At 56.0% G+C, this 26,604-nt stretch overlaps 1 protein-coding gene across 5 annotated transcripts; it reads left to right on the top strand.

Annotated features, from left to right (window-relative positions):
- The first annotated feature begins 1,216 nt into the window (after nt 1-1,216).
- Nucleotides 1,217-26,589, top strand: LOC103824685 (myomegalin). 5 transcript variants are annotated; one of them, XM_018925151.3, is made up of 38 exons: nt 1,217-2,735; nt 6,125-6,244; nt 7,709-7,828; nt 8,069-8,161; nt 8,276-8,491; nt 9,006-9,164; nt 9,536-9,649; nt 9,874-10,011; nt 10,300-10,479; nt 10,708-10,902; nt 11,229-11,372; nt 12,364-12,442; nt 12,974-13,062; nt 13,245-13,361; nt 13,790-13,927; nt 14,245-14,357; nt 15,044-15,171; nt 18,969-19,057; nt 19,178-19,326; nt 19,420-19,735; nt 19,827-19,995; nt 20,103-20,219; nt 20,299-20,773; nt 21,350-21,585; nt 21,811-21,862; nt 22,133-22,350; nt 22,506-22,700; nt 23,240-23,461; nt 23,616-23,747; nt 23,852-23,971; nt 24,061-24,238; nt 24,320-24,444; nt 24,655-24,756; nt 24,898-25,085; nt 25,332-25,475; nt 25,547-25,685; nt 25,789-25,835; nt 26,036-26,589. In XM_018925151.3, exons 1-38 carry the CDS (start codon nt 1,587-1,589, stop codon nt 26,066-26,068), a joined length of 6,738 nt encoding a protein of 2,245 aa, XP_018780696.2. In that variant the 5' UTR covers nt 1,217-1,586; the 3' UTR covers nt 26,069-26,589. The 5 variants fall into 5 exon arrangements, 4 of the variants coding, with proteins under 4 accessions (XP_018780696.2, XP_018780695.2, XP_018780697.2 ...); XM_018925150.3 differs by having other exon boundaries at nt 14,242-14,357; XM_018925152.3 differs by lacking the exon at nt 24,655-24,756 and having other exon boundaries at nt 14,242-14,357.
- The last annotated feature ends 15 nt before the right edge of the window (nt 26,590-26,604 follow it).

Genomic DNA, 26,604 nt, shown 5'->3' with positions numbered 1-26,604 from the left:
TCAGCTGTCTCCAGTGTCATCCCATGGCCATCCCAGTCCCTGAGCATCCCATGCCCTTTTGTTGCTTTCAGGAGGATCAAAGAGCTGACCCAAGAGCTGGCTGCCAGCAACCAGCTTGTGGAAATGCTGTCAGCAGAGAAGCGTGACCTGCAGCAGTGCCTGGAGGGGTCTCCAGTCATGGAAGGGCAGGTAAGCAGGCAAGGGTGGGGAGACCCCAGGGAGGAGCACGTCCCTCCAGGGCTTGGCTGGTTGTTGTCATCTCTGTCCTCTTCTGGGGCTGTGGCCAGGGCTGTGCTGTGTTCAGCCTGGCAGGGTTGGGTGATTGCCAGGAACTGGGAGGAGCAGAGGGGCTCAGAGGACACGGTGTGAGCTGTCAGGGGACAGGCCACCAGCCTGTGCAGTCCTTCTGAGGGTGTTGGTGCTGCTTGCTCCCGTCTGCCATTTAAATCCCAAGTCTTAAAATACCCCTGGCAGCCTGGCATGGTGCCAGGCAGGATTTTGGGGCTGTGAGAGATCAGAGCGGCATGTTCCTGGCAGCTGCACAGCTCTGGCCACGCTGGATGTTGGTGGCAGGGCGCTGTCCCCAGCAGGCGCGGGCTGTCAGTGCGTGAGCTGCCTGTGCACCGCTCCTGCAGGGGACCCTGCCGTTTGCCCAGGAGGTGGCACGGGCTGCTGTGCAGGTGCTGGTGGCACTGTGCTGCAGGGATGTGCCCACCCACACTGCCTGCTGGGGCTGGGCACTGGGGCACGGCATGGCACTGGGGTGGCTCCTAGCGCTGGGACAGGCACTGTGACAAGGAGCCGGCACTGGGACAGGTGCTGGCATTGGGACGGGGACGTGGCACAGGCACTAGGGTGGGGACCTGGCACTGGTACAGGCACTGGCATTGGAACGGGGACGTGGCATAGGCACTGGGGTAGAGACGTGTCACTGGGACAGGCACTTGCATTGGAGCCAAGCACGAGTGTGTATGTGTTGCTCTGGCACTGAGACTGGATCCCTGCGCTGTCGCGTCCCGATCGATCACTGTCGTCTCTGTCGCGACTCCCGGCACTGCCCAGGTGCCCGTGCGTGGCGCGAGTAACCACTGCGCATGCGTAAATAGGCGTGGCAACTACATATCCCGGCCGGCATTGCGTGCCGCGCACATGCGCGGGAGGCTGGACTTGGCCGCCATCTTGAAATCTGAGCCAGAAGCCGGGCGCCGCCGTGGCAGGAGCATCCTCGGCTCGGGGCGGTGGGGCCGGGGCGGGACGGGCAGGGGCAGCCCGCGGTGAGGGGCAGCCCCGGGGACGGGGACTGTGAGGAGAGAGGGGGAAGCATCGGGGGCTCGAGCTGTGAGGCGAGGGAGCAGCATCGGAGGGGCGGGGGGCAGACCAGGTGTGGCTGTGAAGATGTGAGGGAGGTGGTGTAGGGTGGGGTGTTTCTATTGAATTAAGAGTCCCGGCGTGTGACCACCCTATAAAGAGGGGATTGGTGCAGTGAGACGTGCCGCCGGGCTCAGGGATTGAGGGAGATGTGCTGACCTCGGGAAGGTCTCCTGAGAGCCCTCAGGAGTGGGTTTGTGTGCCGCGAAAGAGGGAGGATGAAGGAAAACTGCCGGATTTGCGGCCGGGAGCTTTGCGGCAACCAGCGGCGATGGATCTTCCACACGGCGGCCAAGCTGAATCTCCAGGTGCTGCTCTCCCACGTCCTGGGCAGGGAGCTGTGCCGGGACGGCAGGTCCGAGTTCGCCTGCAGCAAGTGTGCCTTCATGCTGGACCGCATCTACAGGTTCGACACCGTCATCGCCCGTATCGAGGCCCTCTCCATCGAGCGCTTGCAGAAGCTGCTGCTAGAGAAGGACCGTCTCAAGTTCTGCATCGCAAGCATGTACCGCAGGAACAACGACGACTCTAGCACAGAGGACAGGGCTGGGGAGGGGACTGTGGACCTTTCCAGCCTGCCTGATGCACGGTACGCTGCCCTCCTCCAGGAGGACTTCACTTACTCTGGGTTTGAGTACTGGATGGATCAGGAAGAGCATGGCGTGGAGCCGCACAGCTGCCAGGGCTCCGAGGGGGCAGGGAGCCGCCCGCGGCGCTGCCGGGGCTGTGCTGCCCTGCGGGTGGCCGATGCCGACTATGAAGCCATCTGCAAAGTGCCCCGAAAGGTGGCCAGGAGCATCTCCTGCGGGCTGTCCAGCCGCTGGTCGGCCAGCATGGGCAACGAGGAGTCGTCTGTGTGTGATGTGGCCGAGTCCACCAGCTCCAGGGTGGTTGTGGATGGAGACAGCATGGAGGAAGGCACACCTGCATCCTCTCTTGAGTCTCTGGACACCACCGTGGAGGCCAGCCCTCCGCAGCAGAAAGATGAAGATGCAGACAAGGGGCTGAAAGGGAATGGGAAATGTGACGATTTCTCAGATGATCGCATGACCCCGAGCTCTTCACTGAGTGGGAACAGGCTGGAGCTGGCCCTCAATTTGATCAAGACTTTGGACTACAAACCCCTTCAGAGCCCCCGAGGCAGCCGACTACCTATTCCTGTGAAGTCCAGCTTGCCCCCTCCCAAGCTCAGCCATGACTTGGCAGATGGCACTGCTGCTGCTGGCTTAGCATGTGCTAGTTCTGCCTTCCTGAACACAGACAGAAAATCGTTTTCCAGAGCTCCTTTGGGCCTTTCCCTGGAAATTTCAGAGCTGCAGGAGCTGTGGGATGACCTCTATGAGGATTATATGCCGCTGCGGGTACAGGTAGAGGTCACGGTGCTGCTCTTCCATTGAGCATTGTCCTCGTGGTCCAGTGCTGAGCCCACTGGGGATTTTTCTGTGCTGAGATAATGCAGACAGCCACGTGTGGCTGATCAGGGGCTAAGAATAGGCAACTCGGTCCTTTTTAGGTGTGCTGCCTCTCTCCTCAGTCATTCTCTTGTCTCCTGTTTCCTCCCGGTATTCTGGGAAATGAACTTCCCCCCCCCCATCAGCCCTCCCTGACAATGCAGCTTGTTAGGTGGGTCTAAGCTCTTTGTCATTTTCCTGCTGAGAAAACACCAGTTTCACTTCATCTTTAAGCTTAAAGTTGGTGCAGCTTTTATCCACAACTAAAGGGAGTATGTTAAGCTTCTGGGCATGTGTTTTCCAGCAGGTGTGTTTTCTTTGTGCCTGAGTAATGGTTGCAGTATGGGGAACGCCTGCCTCCAGCCCCGCCTCTGCAGGTCAGGCCTCCACCTGCCGAACATGCAGAGCCACCCAGGCATCTGCGGTGTGTGCCCTGAGGAAAAGGTGTTTTCCTCGCAGGTGGATTTGTGCCAGAGGATGACTTTAGGGTTGGTATTCAAGATAATTGGTTTATTTTCTGATCCTTTGAAAAGATCTATCAATTAGTGGCAGGTGTTGCTGAGAGGGGATGAAAGCTCCTGCTTTTGGGATGCTGTTGTCTCTCTTGATAGCAGTTCTAGTTCCAGGTTGCCTCTGTTTAGCTGGCTTTAATGAAACGTCCTTTAATATGCAGTCAAAAAGCCAAACTCACTTCTTTACCACGTCCAGTAATGAATAGATGGCCTCAGTCAGCTTCAATTCTGGAATATCCGTGTCAGCCTAATTGCATTCCCATTAGCAGCCTTAGTGCTGCCTAATGCTGTAGGTAGCCTCGGGGATTAGGAAAATGCTCGTTGATTACTATGGCAACTGTAGCAGTGCTGAATTGCTCTTGCTCTTCAGCCGGCTTACTGTCCCATCTGCTTCCCGGAGCTGTGTGCTTTTTTCCATAAAAGCCTGCTCGAGAAACGAGGCTAGGGAGGAGCGTAGGAAAACTAGTTTTCATCTGGAGCACAAAGGCATCGCGCTGGCAGCTAGCAGCTGAGGATGTGAACAAGGGCATCGTGGCTCATTTGCTGATGGTTCTCACTGGGGTGTGTTTGCAGGGTAAAAACGGGATTTCTCTGAGCACCGTGGTGTGTTTACAGATCGGCTTTGTGTCACACATTGCCGTCCTCTTCTAGGAACTGTGTTTTGAGGAGTTTCTCCAGCCTCTGCCATCCAACTGGCCCTGCTAGGATTTTATCCTGCGGGATTTTTTTACTGACGGTTCCTTGCCATGACAGCAGCAGCTCTTCAGCGCAAGGTCTGGCTGAAGGGGGAAGAGCTTAATCCTTCGGATGGCTTTAAGAGCAAAAATGGGAAAGCAGATGCAGCTAGTAGGCTGAATAGTTCTTGCACAAATGATTTTTCTTTTGGTTTGTAAAAGCAACACCCTTTCTGTAAGTCAGGTGCTGCTGCTGTCCAGCGATTCCTGTGCATAAATGTGAAAGGAATATCTAGAATATATAGGACCACAGTTCTCTTACTGCTTTTGCAGTTCTTTCAATTTATGGAGCATTCTGATGTCAGGGCATGTGACCTTGTAGGTACTGTCTTCCTGGGCATTTTCTTGAACCACCAATTCCTCCCCTTCCCCACCACAGACCCAGGCAGGTGGTACCAAAGGGAGCCTTTGTGTGACACTCCTGCAGCTGGCTGCGGTGCCCTCCTGACAGCCAGGCTCTTCCCCACTCTGCTGGGCAGTCTGAGCTTGGCAGGCTCAGAGAGTGCCGTGATTATTGTTTTTAAAGAAGTGTTCTCTTAGGGTCAGTGTGTGCTGAGGAGAGATTAGCAGTAAAATGCTGATGTTGGAGAAGTCTACATGGCTGTAGGGAGGCACAAGGGAGGCAGCCTGGGCTTTGGAACTTTGGACTCTGGAGCTGGCTCTGCCTTTCCCCTCCCTGCTCTTAGCTCTTTCCAGGTTTTCAGCCCTTTTTCTAATGTGAAAATTGAGGAAATATGTTTTCCTTTCCCCCCCTTTCTGTTTTAATCAATCTTATTTCAAAATAGCTGATGTGACAGATTCCAGCAGCTCTTTCTGTCTCATCCAAAGCCTTCTGGCAGAGAAAATTTGTAATCACCGTGTCTGTAAGTGTTCACTGAAATCCTAACAAAACATCAGGGTAAAGGGAGATGTTACTTCTGTCTGTGAGAGGCAGTGCACAGATCTGAGGGAGCTCCTCTGTGCTGATGGCTTCCCCACAGACAGCATTTCTGTGGCCACTGAGGATGAGGATTCAGCCTGACAAGGCTAATTGGAACTGACTGCTCTGGCTGTGCTGCACTGCCTGGAGCTGGTGTTTGTGTGTGTGCTCCAAAAAGCCCTGTCATGTTTCCACAGCCTCTGTGCTGCATCCCTGCAGCCCTTTCCAGGGCTCCCACATAGAGTAGGCACCACTGCAGTCAATCTTGTGTCGCTGATAATATTCGGGAATACTGAAGGAGCCCTGTTAGGGCTGCAGAGGGTGCTGGGATGGAGGGCTGCCCTAAGGAGTTAAAACACTGGGCGGGGGACAGCAAAATTGTAAGGAGGGGATGACAAGGGATTAGTGTTGTGCTCAGCCAGCTGGCTCTGGCAGGCCACGTGTCACAAAGTAGGCTGTTTACATTGCCAATAAATGGGTATGTGTCATGAAAAAAAATCTCAGCTGTGGCACTGAATTTGCTCCTGTTTGAGGAGCTGCAAGGAATTGTACATGATGTGGGTGCTGGAGAACGGGAAGTGGTGAAGGAGAACCCAGAAAATCACAAGTGGAGGGGTTCAGAGCAGGGCGTGACTGCTAGGTTGTGGCAGGAGAGGAGCTAGTGGGAAGGATTGAAAGTTGTAGGCTTGATAAAGACACAGAATCTCAGTAGAACTTGGGAACCATTTCAGTGTGGGTTTTGAAGCTTTTTTGAAATGCCAGCAGGGCACATGGGCAGGAGAGCAGGTTTCAGGGATATGGCTTGGGTGTGGGGAGAAGATCCATCATTAGCCCACAGACAGTGGTTAGAGCTAAACAAGCTGCTGGGCTCGTGGTGCAGCAGTGAGGAGAGACAGGGAGCCCCATCAGAGCCTTGGGGCACCAGGGCACTTGAGGCAGATGAGGCAGAGCTGCTAGGTGCCAGCCTGCCACCTTGGTGAAGGGAGGCACGAGCAGAATGATGTCTCAGAACCAGTTAAAAAGCACACAGGGCGTGTTTAAAGCCATGCTGCAGGGTCTGTGATGGCTGACAGCTGAAGAGAAGAAGCCAGTGCGGGAGTTGAGCCATTGTCTCATTTTTCACTGTGTTTCTCCTTTCAGAATTTGCAGGATGAACGGCAGCAGGCAGCTCCAGGCAGCGCTGCGGCAGGGGAGCATGCGGCTGATGTGCGTGCAGCAGAGCTGCAGGGCAAACTCCAGCACTTTGAAGCTGCCAACAAGGTATTTCTTCATGAAGAGTACATCCAGTGCTATGAGTCTGATGTGGTTAGTGTCAGAGGGTGCCTCCTGGCCTGGCTGGAGGCCAGCACCCTTGCTCTCCCAGCAAGGGTGTGTGATTCTCAGTGCTATTGTCTGTCAGATTCAATTAAAAGCATTTGTTTTTTTTTTTTTTCTGCAGCTGGGCTGTGTAAATTTTCCATGTTTAATTTTGCAAATCATTATTTTGAAGGAACTTTCGCCTTGCCTAGTGAGCCTTCCAGGAGCTGGTGAAGGAGATACACAGGGCTGTTTCCCTGTCTCTTGGATTTGCATGGGCCGAGCCTGGTGTAGGAGAGAGGGAGTCCTGGTTTCATTTCTGTTTAAATACTTGGGAAGGAAACATATATCTGAGTTCTCTTGAGGCAGATCAATAGTAACACATGTTGAGAACGGTATATGTTCTTAATTATGCTCCTGAACTCTAAGGTAAATTATATCTTCTGGAAAAACAGGTTAAATGTGGGAAAAAAAATTGGGCTGGAAAATTTATTTAAATTTGGGGATGGTCATAAGGTGCTGCAGCTGCCTGGACTGCAAAGCTTGACAGAAATAGAGACCCAGGGCCCAATTAGAAGTGTTTAAACAGGTTAGTGGGAGTGTCTCAGGTCAGAGATAACAGGACAGGTGTGACAACAGATGAACAACAGGAGGAAATTATGTGGCAGCACCAGCTCCAACTCCAGAAGTTGAGTCTGGAGTAAGCTCTTAGGAAGAGGTGTATCATCCAACTTTGAGAATATCAGCAGGCAGCATGTTTAAAAATGCTAATAAGCACTTGTTTAACTGCACAACATGTCCTGTGTCATGAGCTTTATGGTGAAAGCAGCAAACTGTCCAGAAACTGAGGTGGGTAGTGTTCTCTTTAGGGTGAGAGTGTCAAAGGCAAAGGTTTCTCAGGTTGTGAATCAGCCATGGAGACTGGTGAGAGGTTCCTGGCAGTGGCCAGGGTCTTTTGTGCTGAAGCCAAAACTTAATGCTAAATAAGCCACTGTGGTCAGTGAATGTGTAGCTTCATGTTGACATTTTTCTTTCAGATTTTTGGGAGGATTTTGGGCTGAAGCAACCCCTTTCCTTTTGAGTAAAGAGAAACAAGTGATAGAAACTGGGAGGGAGGGCTGCGGGCAGCCTGAGTGAGGCTCTCCTGGGGTATGTGGGAGGCAGTATGGTCTGCGAACCCAAGCCTGGAACCTCTGCCCTGCACCTGAGGGAGCAGAAGCACTGCAACAAGTCCTGTGAAGGGCCTTTGTGTTTACTCACCGGCTTCCACCCACCTCCAAAGGTGTTTACAGACTCTAGAGGGAGCCACATTGATCTCGATATGGTCAACACCAGGGCTGTATGGAGTAAGGAGTGGAAGGAGTCTTAAGGGTGTTTACATAGAGCATTAAGCAGGATTAAATAAACCCAACCTATTTCTGTCTTCAGTTGTTACAGGAAAAGCTGAATGAATTGAATTTCGAATTAAAATCTATTCAAGAAACATCACAAAGGCAAGATCGTACAATCCAGAGTCTGAACGAGGCCCTGAAGAGCAAAGAGAGTAAGGTAATAGTTCAGGGTGGGCAGGGTGGTGCTCACAAAAACAGGGAACTCTGCTCTAGCCCTGGGGGCAGTGGCTGAGAAGGAATGCTTGAGCCACTGCTTGGCGTCCTACATCTCACTAAATTATTTCTTGCAAAGCCTCTTTCATGTGGTGCTGAGGTGTCATAATCCAGGCTGGAGGCTTGGGATGGGAGAGTTTGTGCTTGTTTTGCCACTGACTGGGCTTCCTGTGCTTGGCCTCAGACAGAGGAGCTCTACCACATCATCGAAGGGCAGAATGAGACCATGGCCAAGCTGCGGGACATGTTACACAGAAACCATCTGGGACAGCTGCAGGTATGCCCTGGAAAGCCTCAGATACATCAGGTTTCATTCTGCAGGGATCTTGGTTTTTAAATCTCTCATGTGAAGAGAATCTCTTGAGTTTCTGTGAACCCTGCTTTTTGGTAGGTGTCAGAGAGCCCACTGTCACCCCAGGAGCAGCAAATGTCACCACTCGATCTTCAGAACACACTTTTCTGCACCAAGCTGGAGGTGCAGAAACTGAAGAGAGCTCAGCGCCAGAAGGAGCATCAGCTGGCTGAAGCCAAGAGAGCAACCCAGCTCCTGGAGACCATGGTCCATGAGGAAGAGCAGCAGAAAGAGGCAACCTGGAAACACAATCAGGTATGACAGGCACTTAGCCTGGAAGTTTCTGGGTTTGCAAGACTAAGGAGCACTGAGGTGGTCGGTCAATACTCTGCTTTTGTTCATCATTTCTGCTGGCAGCAGACTGGGCACACTTGCCTAACCCCTTGTCACATGTGGCAGGGAGAATTCTCCAGCCTCCTCAGTATCATAGCTGAGGATTAAGAATCAGCAAAGACCCTTGGTAGTGGGTATGTTGTCACTTGTACATCACTGGCTGGTGCAAATGAACCATCTCTTTTTGTGATGTTCATGTCCCCTGCTGTACAGCTGAGCTGTGATTGACTAAAGCTCTGCCTGTGGCCAGAGCAAGGGGTTTAGATGGATGGATACCCTGGGCAATGAAATAAATTCAAACACCATGGCAGTGTGTTTTGAGATGTGAAAGTTGTAGCATTGCAGATAGCTGTTCCCACAGCCCTTCCTCGGACTGGCCTACTGTTTATGGTTGTGTTGAGGACTGAATTCCAAGATATTTGCCTTTTTCTTGCAGGAGCTGCGTGCTGTGGTACAACAGCTGCAGGCAGAGCTGCAGGACAAGGCTCAGCAGCTCCAGACTTTGGAGTGGGAGAAAAGCCGTGAGCTGCAGGCCCAGGAGCAGAGGGTTCAGCGTTTGACTCAGCAGCTGGCTCACAAGGAGCAGCTTCTGCAGGTGAGATCAGCAGAAAGATCTGACTTGAGCATAATTAAATGGAGTCCCTGATCCTGCTTTGGTGTTTGGCCATGCAAAAGTCTGTCTGTAGCTTTCACGCATGTCCTTTGAAGAAAGGAAGGAAGGAAAGGGCTTCTGGACCCCCAGGGTGAGGAATAAGGCACAGGTATCCACGTACCTCAGCCCACAGCAATGCCTGGTGAGCCCTGGCAGGGGTTAGTCAACCATTTCCAGGTGCTGGCACTACCAGCCTTTAATGTGAAGGCTAGAGCAAGCATTGAGTGGAGGTAGTTGTCCCTCTGTGCTCTCTTGGGGGTGGGGGAGGTTTCTGTACTGTCCGTTGTACTAGGGGGGGTGTGTGTGATCTCTAGGAGTCCAGGGAGCTTCTGCGATGCCAGCAAAGCTTGGAGAAGAGCCCTGCAGCCATGAATGCCATGTTGGAGAAACTGCAGCAGCGTGTCAGTGACAGGGATGCTGCTCTGGAGGTGAGCACATATTGTAGGCAATGTTTCACCTGTCCCTGAGGCTCAGCCTTTGGGTTACCATCAGCCCCAGGCTGAACCCAGGGGTGACCATATCTTCTGCATGCTGTTCATGGCTTGTCCTTTGAGAGGAGTCCCCCTGGCAGGGGGAGCTAAGTCCAACATACAGAGGGTGTTGGCTGCAGAGCTCCATCCCCCCATTGTGAATGATCCCCTCTGTCACCCAGCGAGCAGTAGATGAGAAGTTCTGTGCCCTGGAGAAGAAGGAGCAGGAGCTGCAGCAGCTGCGTGTGTCCATGCGGGAGCGTGGCAGCGACATGGAGAGGCTGCGCAGTGTCCTCTGCAGCAACGAGGCCACCATCCACGTGAGTGCCGGGCCTGCACAGCCCAGCAGGGCTGTGGGGACATGCTGTTAGATACACCTTCCTGCCAGTGCTCTGGGGACAGGGTCTGCAGGTGTTTGGCTTCCTCTGGCCTTGTGTGTGGGGCAGGTTCCTGGGCCAGTCTTGTTTCTGGGCTGGGCATAGAGGCCACCTGGAGCAGATGGGTGAATCTGTGTGACTCTGCTAGCAGTAGAGAGAGTATTTCCAGTTTTGCTTAATTCAGGATTAAGTTTGTGTCCCTGCTTGAGCTACTTCTGTTGTGGTACTCAGAGCCTGGAGAGCCTCCTGAAAGCCAAAACCCTGGAACTGGAGCAGGTCTCAGCAACCTGCCAAAACCTCCGCTGGCTCAAAGAGGAGATTGAAGCCAAATCTGGCAGCAGGCAGAAGGAGCAAGAGGGTATCATCCAACAGCTGCAGACCTGCCTGCATGACAGGAACAAGGAAGTGGAGGTAAGGCCTTAGCTTGGCTTCCTGAGCCTTCAGCCAGTTTGTCTATGGAGTGGTCCCAAAGCAGAGGCTGCTGCCTGCCTCACCTGAAGCTGTGCTCAGCGTTTGAAGGTTGGCTGCTTCTGGCACTTGAACATGCCTATGCCTGCTGGCGCTGCTCCCTCAGCTACTCCCAGGCTGGAGAGTCCTTGAACATCTTCCAGTCTCACTCCTTTCCTCCCCCTTGCTCAGGAGCTTACAGCAACTCTGCTGTGTAAGCTGGGCCCTGGGCAGAGTGAGGTAGCAGAGGAGCTGTGCCTGCGTCTCCAGCACAAGGAGAAGATGCTGCAGGATCTTCTCAGTGACCGGAACCGCCAAACCATGGAGCATGATGCTGAAATTCGGGAGCTGCTGCAGGCTCTGAGCGCCAAGGAGCAACAGAGCAGAGTGAGTTTTGTGCAGTGCCACAGTGGGAGGCTGAGGTGGGTGGCACTGACTTTTGTTAGGCAAAGAGAAGCCCTGGAGTGGACTGAGAGAAACAGAAGAGTTTGTCCCTCTGTACATGAGAGGCTGGTGAGAGAGATGAGAGGGCTGCACTGGTGTGGGCGTGAGTGGCCAGAAGCAGTAACTGCCAAGCTGGTTTGCAGAGCACTTGGAGTCTCCAGTGACAGATGAATATTGAGATGGTTTCCCTTAGGAAGGTCTCCAAGGAAGAAGAGGGACCAGGACCCTACCCTATCATGGCCCTATCCCTAGTTTTCCCCCTCAATCAGGTGGCTGCAGAGAAGATGACACAGGCTTTGGCTGAAAGGAGCTATGAGCTACAACTGCTGCGCCAACATGTGTTGGGGAAGGACCTTGTTGGGACCCAGTCAGCTGGTGCCAGGCCACTGAAGCAGGACAAACAACCCATACAAGTAAGAATCATGCACTGAGTTTCTCTGCCTGTGGTCTTGGGGCTTCAGAAAGAACTGATTGCCACAGAAAGAAATAGGAGAGAAGAGCACCACAGAGAATGATAGAAATGAAAGTGGGATTACCAAAAAGTCTTCCTATAGGAGAAGAAGAAACTGAGGAGCAGGAATGCTGCCTGAATGTTCTGATCTTGATTTCACCAGTCTTTGTCACTCAGTGTCTCTTTTTGTTTTGATGGAGCAGTAATTGAATCCCTGGGGCACATGAGAGTATGAAAGACATCCACCCTTTGACCTTGTAGCATTGACCCACTCCTTCCTTGGGCTGGGCTGCCTTGCTGTATTGTAATCCCCTCCCTGACATTGTCACATTCTGGAGGGGACAAGAGAGCTAAATTTAGGTCTCACTAATTCTTGGCAGAGCCTGCTGGCTGTTTGCTGTCTCTTCCACAATTGGAGTTGGTATTTTTGAAGCAGCTTTGCTAAAACCCCCTTTCAGGCTGAACACAGCTCCAAGGCTGCGTGTGCCATGGCTCATACTTGAGCAGCTGTTAATGGTTTGTTGGTGAGCTGAAGTGTTGAAAGTTTTTAAGCAGCTGTAAACAGGTTTCTGTTCCCAGTTCTAGAGACTTCCAGAGATGTGTTTTCCTTCCTGCATGGTCTCTTTGGGCCACATCTGAGATAAAGATGAGTCTCAGTTGAAAGGTGGTCTTGCTACAATTGAGTGAAACCTGTTTAATCTTTACTGTGAATGATATTTGCTGCCAGCAGCTTCCCAGTGCCAAATGAAATGAGATCAGTGCCCTCTTCCCCACAAGTACAATTTCTGGGTGAAATTCACTTGTTCCCACTGCCGGGCTACATCCCCTTCATTGTTTTTTCACATTTTAGAGGTGTCAGCAGAACAGCCAGCAGCTTTGCTGTAGTCCTGGAATTCTGGGGAAGCTGTGTGTTCCCCATGCAAATGCAAACCTGCAGACTTTTATGTTTTCAGGAGATACTGCAAAGAGTTTATGGAGCTACAGTCATTGCTGGATCCCCACAGGAAGACAGCAGCTGCAGGACAGAGGGAGGTGAGTGTGGGACAGCGTCTTTTGAGGTCTCCAAATATGACTGGGATTTTCTGCTGTGGGGGAAACATGATTACATAAAACTGTGGAACAGTAGAGAACTTCGAACAAGAGTATTTTGAAATAAAGCTCTGCCTCTCTTCTGGGTGATATCTGAGGATGGGAGTAAGGGAAAGAGAAAGGCTGCTGTTCAGTTTGAGGTGAGGTGTTTCTACTCAAGATCTGATGCTCTCTCCTGTAGATTTTTTGTCTTTGTTTCAGGATGAGCTGAGACAAGTGTGTAACTGTTTTGGGTTTTGCCTTGGGACCAGGATATGTGAACTTTGCCAGTGGTAGGACAGCAGGCCTGTGATGTTGCCATTGCTTTCAGCTGCTGTTGAAAGACCAAGCAAGGAAGAAAAGCAATTACTGAGAAAAACAGTGTGATAGGGAGCACAAGCACCAGGGACCTGTCTTGCCACAGAGGGATTGTGTGTGATCCTGGGGTCTGAACTGGCACACGGTGTTCCTGCAGTAACCAAGCTGTCTTTGCAGTTACAATGTCAGCAGCAGAACTGGAGAAGGATCTTGTCAATGCCAAAGAGGAGCTGGAGCTAATGGCAAAGAAGGAAAGAGAAAGCAGGGTGAGCTTGTGATGGAACCTGTGCTGATCTCCTTTGCTTTTGGGAGACCTTAGGGCTGCCCCTCACTGGAGGTTTTGGACCCTGCTCTTGTGAGAGTACCCCCAGTGAGAAATGGGGGACAGTGTCCTGCAGGGGGGTGTTGGCTTTCAGAAGTCTCTGAGGGGCTTCTCTTCCCTCTGCAGCGGGAGCTCACTGCTCTCCAGTCTGTTGTGGCCACACAGGAGGAGGAGCTGCAGGTGCAGGCCTCAGATATTGAGTCCTTGACCAGAACCATCCAGATGAAAGAGGACCTCATCAAGGTGAGATGCTGTGCTAGGCTGGGGGAGTTCCACCTGGGAATGCTGCAGGGGAGTCTCTTTGTTCCCCACATCCTCAGAGCAGTGTGGCTGGCTATACCAGATGCTATCACTGCTGGTTTGCCTACAGCTCTCTGTGTTCCTTTGGCCAGAAGGCAAAGGCCCCAAACCCCCAGACTGTTCTTATTTGGTGTTTCAAGTCCTTTAATCAGAGTGCATCCCTCTCGTGTCCCATCTTAATTCTTACTAAACACTCTGGTCTGTGCCTAATCCACTGTCAGTGCTTTGGCATTTTTTCCTTAGAAGACCTGGATCTTTCCAAACACTGGAAACTTCTGGCAGTTGCATTCCAGGGAAGTTTGTGAAGGTCCAGCTGTCTTTGTTACTGATCCCTTACTCATTGAGATCTCCTGCTGTTTGTTGGGTTTCAGGATCTGCAGATGCAGCTGGTGGATCCTGAAGAAATTCCAGCCATGGAAAGGCTGACTCAAGAAGTGCTGGTGCTTCGGGAGAAAGTGGCCGTTGCAGAGTCCCAAGGACAGGAGACTACTGGAAACAGAAGGCAACAGGTAGTGTGCCAGTGGGGCAAGCTTGGATGTGTTTGTGTTTCTGCTGGCACTCAGGTTTGAGGTTTTGTTTTCAGCCTTTAGATAGGCCAGGATGTGCTTGTTCTTGGAAGCTGGCTGTGTGGTTGTGGAAATACAGAGGAGAACATCAGCTTTCTTTAGCATTTGTCAAAAGAGCAAAGGCTTTTGGGAGTCCAGGGATGACATGGACACAAGCGAGAGAGGAAGGGGAGCCCCCAGTTTGTCAGGGACAGCTAGATAACTTCCTTTGGTTTCTGCCTCTGTTTAAGAGTTGCACCTTGTCTCTTCTCTCCAAGCAGTTGTTACTGATGCTGGAAGGGCTGGTGGCTGAGAGAAATCGGTTAAATGAGGCTCTCCAGGCAGAGAGGCAGCTCTATGGCAGCCTGGTGAAGTTTCACACACAGCCAGACAGGTAAGTGAGGCTGCCTTGGCTCTGTGCTGCCCAGCTCTGCCAGGGCAGGCGTGGCTGGTCCAGTGGGGAAATCATTCTGCAAGTCTGAGTTTTCAGTGGGGGCAGAAAGAGTCTAGGCAAAGGACCAGCCAAATGCCTCTTTGAGAGTCCAAGTTTTAGGCTGCCTTTTTCCATTGAAGAGGCTGCAGTGGGCAGCTTTAATGGCTCCCTAAACTCTCCCCATTGCCATGAGATTTCTCTTGCTTGGCTTATCTTTTCCCAGCTCAGTTTCCCACCCACACTTGGCCACCTTTCAGAGACTGCTGTCAAATTCTCAACCAACTGTTGGGTTGATAAGGATCCCTCTAGGTGCTTATCCAGGCAGTTGCCTGTCCTCTGATTTAATCCCCCTGCCCTTCACAGGGCTGCAGCCTCTGGGATATTTGAGCTACCTGATAGCTAGGGAGCTCATAAGTGGAGTGCTTGGGAAAGTACTGCAGAACAGCTGCGACTCCGAGGCCCCTACACGGGCTGGGGCCTTTTTTGGGGGTGGCTGCGCTCTGGGGAGGTTCGAGGTGAGGCAGGAGGTGGCTGAGCCGCCTGGGAGCGCCCGGGGGCTGTGCCTGGCTCAGTGTCCTGAGGGCGGGGCCGGTGCGGGCTGCGCTGCCGGTCTAACCCTCTTCCCTCCTGTGCCGCGCGTCGCTCAGTGCTGCGAGAGACCACGCCCTGCAGGTGGAGCTGGAAGGGGTCCACGAGCTCCGGGGACAGCTGGAAGAAGCTCTTGGAAGAAGCTTGGAGTGTTTGAGCAGGCTGGAGACACAGGGCGCCATAGGAGGTGGGGAACAGGAGCGTGTGAGAGTCCTACCCCAGCATGCCTTCTGAGCACTGGCGCTCGCCTGCCTGCCACGGAAACGGTTCACTAACCTGTCTCACTGACTGAGCTTTGGTACTTGCTGATGGTACGATAGAACTGGTGCAGGGCTTCTTTTTTTTGTTGTTTTTTATTTTATTTTTGAGCTGCTTTGGAAACGGCGATCAGTGCAATCCACCTGTGTCTCGTGTATGTTCCTGTCTGACCCACCCTGATGGCCACTGATGTATTTGCACATTCAAATCATTCCATTTTAGTTATTCCCCTCTATCTCCTTTCTTTTCCAACCACCATGGGCCAAATAAAGATTCCCTATCCCTGAAGGAAACACCAGATGTTTTCTATCATCTCCCAAGTGCATGAGTGTGAGTTTTTGTATTCCCTCACTATTTTTCTTACCCAGTGACACCCACCCCTTGGGTTGATGGTGGCTGGCCCAAAGGGAGACAGTGTATATGGAAAAGTGTGTTCCAGAGACGGAGAATCAAGACCTGGGGACATTTGCCTGGGCCTTTTACACAAGACTTGAGTGTAGAACCAGCAATTCAGTTTATGCTTAAACCAAGTCCTATTCCAGTGTTCATGATTTTACTGACTGGCTTTTTTTTCGTAATTGTAAGTTGTTTCACCCTAACTTGTGAGTGCCTTCATGGGAGAGTTTCCTCCTCTTTTAGATGGTTTGGGGGGACTGAGACCTGTCCCTGCTCCCAGGCTCTGGGCTGGGTCTGCTCCTTTACTCATACATGTACATATCCTTTACACGCTCCATGTGCCCCTTGGGCTGTGGACAAGACCCTGTTTCTGAGGTGTCTGTCCCTCTTGGCACCACTGCATACTTTTTCCAGGCCCTCTTCCACCTTCTCTGGGAATGTGGGAGCTGGTGTGAAAGCTGAAAAACAGTAGCAACAACCCTCCAATGAGCAGGGCTTCCCATGCACAGTGGGCTGTGGATCTGCTGTCTTGTACTCAATCACTTCTCAAAATGGCAGGAGCAAATTTTGCACCTCTGAGCATCTGTTTGTGCTTGCTGGGGAGGCTGAGCTAGGGGCAGGCAGAGCAGAAGAGCTCTGTGGTGCTGGGCTGCACACCTGGACCTGAGACTGCTCTGCTGCACGGTTCCCTGCAACTGCTTCAGATGGCACCACCTGTGCCTTGTGCTGCCCCGGGGGCTTCTCCTCCTTGTGCCCCACAGGGGTGGGAGGCAGCAGAGCTCCCCTTTGCAGGCAGCAGGGCAGCACTGCCCCTCTGGGTCAGCACTCAGCTGCACTGTGACTGCAGCAGCTCCCCTGTGGCTTGAAGGGACCCAGCTGGGGGCTGCTGGGCAGCTCTGGACTTTGTTAGCTTTTCCTTTCTTTGTTTCATCTCATTCCCTTCTCACTTCTCTGTGTAGCACTATCTTCTCTTCATCCTTTTGCTTCTCACTTTGTAGAAGCCTTTGTGTTCCTGTTCTTACCTTTCCATTTTCCCCCTGCCATCCTGGCACTGATGCCCAGCTGGCCCCCTGGTCCCTTGGGTACCATGGAGCCCAGGACCCAGCCCAGACTCATTGGCATGGCCTGAGAGGAGTCTTGGCTGGTGCTCAGGTCTCTCTCTTCCCCACCTGTGTCTGTTTTGCTCTAGATGTGCCCCTGCCTCTGTTAGCATCAGTGCTGTCCTAGGCTCAGGTGCCCCAGATTTTCTGGCCTGTTCTTTAAGGCCTCCTCTTATCCCTGATAGTCTGGCTGAGCATTCCCTGCCTGAGATCACCCTCTGTCAAACTGTGAAGTGCTTTGTGCTGTCTCGTAGCTCTGTGTGGAAGTCATTCCTTCCTCTCTGAACTTCCCCGAGGACCTTGCTTCCTGTCCCTTGTTCCCAGCAGTGTGAGGGCTCCTGTGCAGCCCCTGTACCTGGGTGTCCTGTGCTCTTGGGCTGTGTACAGTTTGCAAGCATGTAACTAAATCTCTGTGCCTTCAGGCTGGGCTGAAAGCCTGAGGAGTCTGTGGAAAAGCAGAGCTGTGGCTGCATCTCTTGTCTCTTGTGCTGGTGGCACACACAGAGCTGAGCACCCTGGTGTGCTTGTGCTGTGATGGGGGGCTCAAGCACATGGTGACCACCAGCCAGGGCACAGCTGCCCTGCGTGCACACATCTCTGCCCCTTGGTTTCAGTTGGTTTTGGGGTCCTTTTTCCTTGAGAATGGTGCTCCCTTTTACTCCTCGGCCCTGGAACACTGGGAGGCGTGTGGAGCCGTGGGTAGTGGTGAGAAGTGGGATGCTGTGCCCTGGCACAAGGGCTGATTCTCCCATGTTCCCAGAGCAGCTGTGTGTCACCCTGCTGTGGTCCCTCAGCCACGGTGACCCACCTTGAGAGCCTTGTGGCCCTCAGCCCCCAGCAAAGTCTGCGGCCGACGGTCTGATCTCCTCACCTTTTCGGGCTCCCCAGGCACTGCTTCAGCCACCGGCAGGTTCTGTCCCTGGGGCTCCCGGGCTGAGCTTTGGCTGTGCCGAGTGCTGCCTACAGGAGCTGCTGCTTCCCTGCGCTGCTGCTGCCGCTCAGCCATTCGCTCCCAGAACAGCATTTCTCCTTGTGTGACAGAGATGGCTGTCCTTGCTCCCCGGGGCAGTGGTGGCTCTCTGTGCTCCCTGGGACACGCCTGCTTCTGTGGACAGGCTTCACCGTGCAGGGTGGTGTCTACCCAGGTTCAGCAGTGAGGTGCCCCACAATTTTGCAGCCTCACGGCACACGTGGGTCTCCTGAGTGTGTCCCTATCTATGAGCACAGTGCAAACACCTGCTCTGCTGCAAGGCACGTTCCTGGCTGGTCCTTGGCTATTCTTCCTGAGAGCCAGATGCATCCCTGCTGGCTTCCCCTTCAGCAGTGATGCTTGGCTTCTCTCCTGACAGCATCTCTCTGTGTTCCCCTGCTCTGTGTTCTGCCTTGCATGGCAGCTCCAGAGTAAATAGTGATGGATTTAGCAAAGCATTTACCTCTCCTTTGGTGCACAGGCAGCTGTGGAACCTGGCCTTTCACAGCCCTAGGGCATAGTCTTGAGCCCTGTCTAAGCATCTCCCCTTGGGGAGAGGAGGGATTGGGGATACACCCTTCTCCCAGCTGCCCAGACAAGGGGCTCGAGTCCTCACACAGGGTTTGGCACCAAGGGGACAGGAGCAGAGCTGTGTGCAAGCAGAAAAGCATGACCCCAGCTCTGCCCAAGCTCTCCATGCGCATGTGGGGACACAAGTGTCCCTTTAGCTCTGCAAAGTCAGCACAGGGCTTGCAGGGAGCCCCGGGCCTGCCTGACAGCACAGCTCAGGCACTGTGGGCAGGGTGGCTGCTCCCGAGCTGCCCCTGCCTGGGCAGGGGATGTGGGGTGTGCACCCCAATCCTCCCACCGGGTTGGGGCTCCCTGCCCAAGCTTGTGCTGCTGCTGGCTGCGGCGTGTGAAGTGACTGCAGGGTGGGTGGTGCCTAGGTCTGTCTGTCAGGGCAGCAAGCAAAGGTGTGGATGGGGCAGGAGCCGTTGCTCTGCTCCCGTCCCTGGGGCTGTCCCCTCCCTCAGAGATGGGCCAGCACAGAGTTCAGTGTGTAGGGAGGGGGTGGCAGCACCCAGGGACGGCAGGGGAAGCTCGGTCCAGCCGAGTATCCCAGCACCAGGTGTGTGTGAGAGCAGACACCGGCCCTGGGGCTGCCCGCAGTGACCGTGGGTACCAGCAGGGAGGAGGGGACAGAGGCAGCGCTGCCAGTGCCGCTGCTCTGAGCGCCCTGTGTGCTGTGCTGTCCCCTAGGTCAGGCTGCAGGTACGCACACCGATGCCTGCACCAACTTCACAGACAGCATGAAGGAGGAGGCAGCCCGTGGCTTGGCCCCCCAGCAGGTGAGTCGGGGCAGCGCCACGCCGGGAGCGGGGGTGGCGGAGCTGGGCATAGCGCCACCGCCAAACTGCGTCCCAGCCCTTGGGAAACGTCCCTGTCACTCTCTGTCTCTGTGCCTCTAGAGCAACTCCCGGGCCTGCAAGGAGAATGGGGGCACCGAAAGGAGCGCAGCGCCCACCGTGCCCGAGCGGGAGCTGCGGGCTGAGGAGGAGCTGCGGGAGCTGAAGGCTCAGCTGGAGGAAGCCGGCTTCTCCTCTGTCTCCCACATCAGGTAAGAGCTCTGGGGCTCTGGAGCCAGGGTTGGCAGTGGCCGGAGGGGACACCCTGCATCCCGGCCTCTGTCTGTCCTTTACCGTGCCCCCAGGAAGGCGATGCTGAGCCTGTGCCTGGAAAACGCGGAGCTGAAAGAGCGGATGGGTGAAGCCACGTCGCTGCTGGAGAGCGGGGAGCAGGAAGAGCCGGGGCTGGGCAGCCCTCTGGCCCCCGAGCCCCGGAGGCTGCAGCGGAAGAGCCGCGGGTCCCTTGGGGACCGCCCGGCCGGAGGCAGCGGGGATGGCCCGGGGCTCCCGGCAGAGAGGGGAGCTGTGCCCACCAAACGCCCAGCGCTGGAGACCCGAGTCCAGGATGACATGCCCAAGAGACCCTGCCCTGGCAGCCCCGGTGGAGGGGATGGGAGCCGTGTAAGTGCACAGGGTACCGGGATGGAGATGAAAATAGAGCTGGGGATGAGGGTGGAAATGCGGAGCTGACGGTCCATCTTCCCTCCGGCAGGTGGAGGGCTCGGTTCCCAGCGGGGGCTGGCCGGGCCTGGGCGCAGAGCTGCGCTCCCAGGTGGCACAGGGCCGAAGGCAGTGCCAGGAGTTGCAGGACAAGCTCGCTGCCTCGGAGGCCACAGTGCGGGCACAAGCTGAGCAGCTGGAGAAATACCACGTCCTGCTCCGTGAGTTAAAAACCAGGGTGGAGTGGGAGCGTTTTCTGAGCCCTGTGCATGGGGCAGGGTGGTGAATCCTGCCCAGGGGGCCCTGAGCTGATGGCGCTGCCCAGCAGGTGAACCTCAGACACAGCAGCTCAGCAAGCAAGTGCAGGTGGATTTCCAGGACCTGGGCTATGAGACCTGTGGGCGCAGTGAGACCGAGGCTGACCGGGACGAGACCACCAGCCCTGGTAAGGAGAGGCAGGGCTCCAGGGATCCCTGTGCTCCGCCCCCCTGGCACAGAGAAGTGGCACGCTGTGCTCTCTGCAGAGTGCGAGGAGCCAGATGTGTTCAGTGAAACCAGCCTGGGTGAGGAGCTGGGGTCCTCGTGCCAGCCAGGGATGTCCAGGCTGGGCAAAACTGCCCAGAAAACCATGGCCCTGGAGGATGTGGAGGCCCTGCACCAGCACATCCAGGACCTCAAGGCCCAGCTGCTCAATGCCAACAAGGTGATCCAGAGCCTGCAGCGCCGTGCCCGCTCCATCTCTGTCACTAGCGGCTACACCTCGGGTGCGGAGCGGCCTCTGTCGGCTCCCAAGGCCTTGGCCTCCCCAGCCCACAGCCTGACGGACGAGGACGAGGGCTGGCAGTCGGACGGGCACGGCACACTGTGCCCACCCGCCCTGCGGGCACACCGCGACCTGCAGAGCCTGGTGCACCGCGTCACCCTGCTCGAGGCACAGCTGCCCACGGCCAAGCATGGAGTCACCTTGCCCAAGGAGCTGCAGTCTGCCACTTGGCCAGGGTATGGCCCTGGGGGCTGGGAGCAGATGGATACAGGGATTTCCAGGAGCTGCCCTAGGCTGGTGGCTCCTCGTTGCTTGGTTTCCCTGCAGGCAGGTTCCTAGGGTGTTTGTGTGGTGGGGCAGAGTCCCAGCAGTGGATGATGCACAGACTCCCTCCATGGTGTAGGAGTCTGAATTGTTGCTAGCATAGTCCAGGGGAAGGAAGGAAAAAGGATCTTTGCGTAATATCCACAGATGTTTTATTCAGCCACACAGTGAGATGTTCAGGTCCCAGCTCCCACACCCAGAGGGTCTCACTGTTTCTCTATGGGGGCCTGGGGGCTAACCCAGGTCTTGGGGCAGTGCAAAGGTGAGGGCCAATCAAGGAATAGGGAAGGAGAGGCTGAGGAACATAGGAACAGACATAGAAACAGGGGAAGGAGCCAGTGGGGTCTAACAGATATTTGAGCTTTTTGTGTCTCCCTAGACCAGGGAATGCCCCCCCAGAGTCTCCACACCATGGCACTTTTCATCCCTGCTGTGTTCTCAGTGAGTCTGGCTGCCCTGTGAACACCCTGCTTGCCCATCTCTCCTAGGAAATACAACTCTCTGATCCAGGCACAGGCTCGGGAGCTCTCCCACCTGCGGCAGGTGCTGCGGGAGGGCCGTGGGCTGAGCCGCAGCCTGGCCCAGCACCTGCAGGACGCCCTGCGCTCCTTCGAGGACCTCCTTCGGGGCACTGACATCGACTACTACTTGGGCCAGAGCTTTAGGGAGCAGCTGGCCCAGGGCAGGCACCTGGCTGAGAGGCTCAGTGACAAGCTGGGCATCAGTAAGCACCTTGAGGGGGGCAGTGGGGCTGGGTGTCATGGGCATGTGATGATGGGTCAGGAAGGGATGCTTTGATGGGTGAAGAGCAGGAGACACTCTCACATCATGTGCTGTGTGGGATACCTGCTTTGGTTTGAGCTGTCCTATCCTGCTATGGCTCTGTGTGGGACCAGGCATCCTGGGGCATGGAGACACTGACTGGTTCTTCTCTGGCTTGCATTTTCAGGAGATCGACAAGATGGGGAGGATAAAACCAGTCATGAACTCCTGGCACAGAGGTACCTGTTCCCAAGGAAGGTTTTGTGGGATGTGTTGGGATGGGCACCCTGAGGTCTATCACTGCTCTTAGGGTGGGGGCGCAGGGTGCCCTTGGGGTCTCTGCCTCAGGTGGATGTCCTGGAGCTGCCTCTGCTCTGGGGATGGTGAGCCCCATGGGCACTCTGCATCTCTGAGCAGCCATGCGTCACTAGTGGGACATGGCATGTGGGGCATCATGTAGGAAAGGGCTGTGGGATGGAGCTCAGACCTGGTGTGGGCCACCTCCACAGGCTCAGCCGGGAGCTCCAGGAGAAGGATAAGGTGATTGAGAGCCTGGAGGTGAAGCTGCAGGAGCGCTCCGAGTCCCCAGGTAGCAGCTGCCCACCCTCGGAGTCATCCCACTCTGCCAGCAGCTCATCCTTCACCTCCGAGGGGCTGGAGCCCTGCTCCGATGGAGATGCAGCCAGCGAGTACAGCCAGTGCCACGAGGAGCCCGCCCAACACACAGGTGCCACCAGGGGCCATAACTGCAGTGCCTCTGGACACAGGGACTTGGCTTCTTGGGGTGTGCCAGGGTTCCCAGAGCACCAGGGAGGAGTGGTCTCTGCCAGTCTGAGCCAGAGCCACTGCAACAACCTCTCTCCATCTCTCTCCTGTCTCTAGGCCTTCACTTTGACTCCTTGTCCCAACCTGTTAGTGCCCCCCTGCCTGCCCGGGCCCCCGGGCTGTCCCCCTTCCTCCCTGCTGGGCCCCCTCCTCCTGCAGCCCCGGCACTCCTGGGCTGCTGTGGGAATTCTGTCTGCTCCCTGGCCGAAGCACAGCAGGAACTGCAGGTGCTCCGGAGGCAACTGGGAGAAAGTGAGAACACCACCTCTTGGCTTGGGTTTGGTCCTGCCTGCCCTGCATGCTGTGCTGTGACATATCATCCCCCATCCTCTCTAACCTGCATGTCCTGCCCTTGTTCTTCTCCTTCTTCTCAGGGCTATGGCTTTGAGGTTGGGTCCCACTGCTCTGGCTGGAGGACAGTGGGAACCTGTGGCTTTCATGTAGAAATGACCTGGTGGGTTGGAGGGACCCATCCTGAGACAGCATTAGCCCTAGGTGTAGACACTGGCATATTCCAGGTCTTCTAGGAAAAGGCTGATTTGTTAAAGTGTTGTGCAGGAGTGGGGCTGAGACCCTCCACCTTATGTCATGTAATCATCAAGTCCTGGGAGAGCCCCTGCTCCTCAGGGGGAATAGATTTGGTTGGGATGGGAGGTCAGTGATGGGGACACTGGACTACACTGTTGAGCAGAGCAACAAGGGGGCTGAAAACAGGTGGAGGGAGTGTGCTACCCCACTCTTCCTACCTGCTCATTGTCCTTCTCCTCCTCCCTGCTGTTCTGTGTGTGCAGGTGTGACACTGCCCATGGCACCAGGAAAGCCCACAGTGCCACTGGGCCCCTTTGGAGAGGGCAGCAAAGCCCCAGCATCATTCTGCCGACACAGAGCCCTGCAGGGCCCAGCTGAGCTCCCCGGGGCCCCCGACCTCCGTGGCCTCTGGGACGTGCCCCCGCCTGGCCAGCTGCTCTATGGGGCCCTGCCACCGGGGTACACCTCTGGCCAGAAGCTGACAGGTATGGTCCATGGTGGAGAGCACAGGGACATCCCACCTGCCTGTGGGGTACAGGGAGGAGATCTGGCACCACAACAGCTGTGGGACTGGGCTCTGCTATGGAGAGGGGCAGGCACAGCCTTTCCTGCCCTGAGCTGTGTCCCTGGCTGTGGCAGGGGCAGACCTGCTGGAGGAACATCTGGTGGAGATCCGCAACCTGCGCCAGCGCCTGGAGGAGTCCATCTGCACCAACGACCGGCTCCGGGAGCAGCTGGAGCGGCGCCTGGCCTCCACCGGCAAGGGCAGTGGTACGGGGCTGGGGCTGCGGGGGCGAGGACTCTGCACATCCCTCTGCTCACCCTGTGCACAGCAGGGTATTGGGAGAGAGACTCAGCACTGGTCCCCTCCACAGGATTGCCCAGTGATGTCTATGCCCAGACACCGGAGCTGGGGCTGCAGCTGAGCAGGGAGAACCAGGCTCTGCACGAGGAAAACCGAACCCTGCGGCTCCAACGTGACCACCTCTCCCAAGGCAGGGCTGGGCTATCATCCCGGGGCTGAGCCCCAGAGGGCACTGGCTGAGTGGGGTGGTGGTGACACCTCCGTTCTCTCTGTCCCCAGAGCTGGCACGGGTGCAGGAGACACTTGTGGCTGCCTGCTCCCGGGCACGGGAGGCTGAGGCAGAGCTGGGCCAGAGGCGTGGGAAGCAGCGGAGGCTGGCGGAGGAGCTCTCCGAGTGCCAAGAGAGTGTCCGGCAGCTCCGGGACGAGCGGCGCTCTCTGCAGGAGGACAACAACAGGTAAGGTTTGGGGCACTGTGGCCTTGGGCCCACAGGACTGGGAGGGATGGATGGCACTGGACCCACATGTCACCTCTGCAGACTGCAGCATTCAGTGACGCTCCTGCAGCAGCAGAGTGAGGAGCAGCGCCTGCTCCTGCAGACCCTGCGTGCGGAGCTGCATGTCTATGAGAGCCTCCCTGGCCCCTCTGCTGAGACACGAGCAGGTATGGGACCCATGCACGGCATCCCTGCCCAGCTCCTGTCCTTGGGGTGCCTGGCCCCTCTGCAACCTTTGGGTGCTCCCAGACACTTCTCCTGGGGCAGCAGGTGTTGCTCAGTGGCCCTGCTGGCAGGCAGAGGGAGGGCATAACCTCAGCAGCCCCAGGCACAGAGCTACATCTATCTACAAGGGGCTCAGATGTTTCTTGTTCCAGGCTGCTTCCCATCTCCTCCAGTGCGGGATGTTGGCACTAACTTAGCAGCTCCCCTCCTGTCCCCACTGCCCTCTGGCACATCGGTGCTCCGGCGGATGGACGGTGGGTTCTGCTGAACTCGTGGCAGCACCCTTGCTGAGCAAGACTGGAGAGCTCAGAGCAGAGTCAAGTGCCTGGGATGGGACAGGGTGGGTCACCAGGGGAATGGGCAGTGGCCCTCACCTAACCCAGCTTGCTCCACAGAGCCACGGGGGGCAGACGTGCCGCTGAGGAAGAGCGAGGGACTGATGGGGGCTCACGTCGTCGGCCGCCTGGACACCTACCGAGCCCTTGAGCAGCACATCTTGGAGGGAAGGGCCTTGGCCCGGGAGCTGATGTGTCTCACACGCCCAGCACTCGGGCTGCCCAACTGCCCGCTCCCGGGAAAGGAGGTAAAGCATGGGCAGGACGGGGCAGGCAGCAGCTGGGGGCCAGACCCTCGGCGCACCGTGCATTATGTGGCTCCCGAGCCCAGAATCAGCCCCGAGGGCTGCAGGGGCAGCTAGAGGCAGGGAGCCTCCAGGCCAGGGAATGCTGCCGGCACTGCCCAGCTGTGCCGGGCTGAGCATGGCCACTCCCCGGCTGTGGTGGGGTGGGGGTGCCCCGGCAGCACCCGCTCCCGCACCCTTCTCCTGCAGGCCCTGGGATGGACGGGCACGGGGCAGGGGCATCCGTGGGGCAGCGCCAGCACCCTGCATGGCATCCTGGAGGAGTGCGTGTCTCTCCTTGCTGCCTTCTGGAGCACCGTGCTGCCCGTGAGCCCTGCACAGCACCAGGGCAAGGTGAGCAGGGGCTGGGGGCCGGCAGGGCACTGGGGCCGGGTGCTCACTGCTCATCCCCTCCTCTGTCCCAGGAGCAGGTGCTCCAGAGTGAGATCGCAGCGCTGCGGGCCCGGCTCTCCGAGAGGGAGGATGCGCTGCAGAGCACGGCCAGGCGGCTGCGCAGCACAGCCCAGCTCAAGGACAGCATGGAGCAGTTCATCGTCAGCCAGTGTACGTGCTCTGGCGGCACAGCCAAGCTGGCTTGCTCCCCACGTGCCCAATATGGTCCCTCGTGGCACAGGGACCTCACTGAGCCCATCTCTCTCTCCTGCAGTGACCAGGACCCACAGTGTGCTGCGCAAGGCCAGGACAAATCTGGAGGTGAGTTCACCCTGATGCCCTGGGGATGGACACAGAGGGCACAGACCTTGTGGTGGCTGTCCTGGAGTGCCAACTAGCTGGGACAAGCATGTGTGGGACACAGGGACACATTCTCCTTGTGTGTCCTCAGCTAGCATGTCCATGCTCCCAGGGCACAGCAGTGCTCTTCCTTATTGCCATGCTCTTCCATCTCTTGCCAGGTGAAGGCCCAGGAGGCCCTGCCTGTTGCGTGAGCCCTGTGCAGGGCAAGGAGCAATGGCCAGCATGGAAGAACTCACTGGCTGTTGAGCCGAGCTGTGGCAGAGGGCCCGAGTGGACCCTGTCCCTGCTGCTCTGAGGGCTGGGGTGAAAGGGGTCTGGGGTGTCCAGTGCTACACAGTTAGTGGGTTTGGGCTGCTGTGGTGGTTGCATGCCCTCCACCAGCCTTTGCTTGGCATGGCAGCAGCAGCTGTTGGCCTTGGTCTGGCCGATGCTTCAGCACTTGCTCCCTTCCATCCTCCGTGCTCAGAGTGGGGTGACACAGGCCCCCATGCTGAGCACACCCTGCCCTGGGACGTAGTCCCCTCTGTAACCCTGAGTCCCTGCCCCTGCTTGTGGATGTATCTATTTGTATATAGACAGAGGTACTGGAAATGCGCTATGGGGACTCCACACATGTCAGGGCCCCAGCGCAGGAGAAAGATGTAAGAAATGCCATATTCTGTTCAGTGGCTGAAGAGTCCCCAATAAAGGTTTCCTTTGGGTTGTGGTGTTTCTGGCATGCCTATCA

This window comes from Serinus canaria, chromosome 8, assembly GCF_022539315.1.
Source record: "Serinus canaria isolate serCan28SL12 chromosome 8, serCan2020, whole genome shotgun sequence".
Classification (NCBI taxonomy): Eukaryota; Metazoa; Chordata; class Aves; order Passeriformes; family Fringillidae; genus Serinus; species Serinus canaria.
This window is presented reverse-complemented; position numbering and strand designations above follow the sequence as displayed.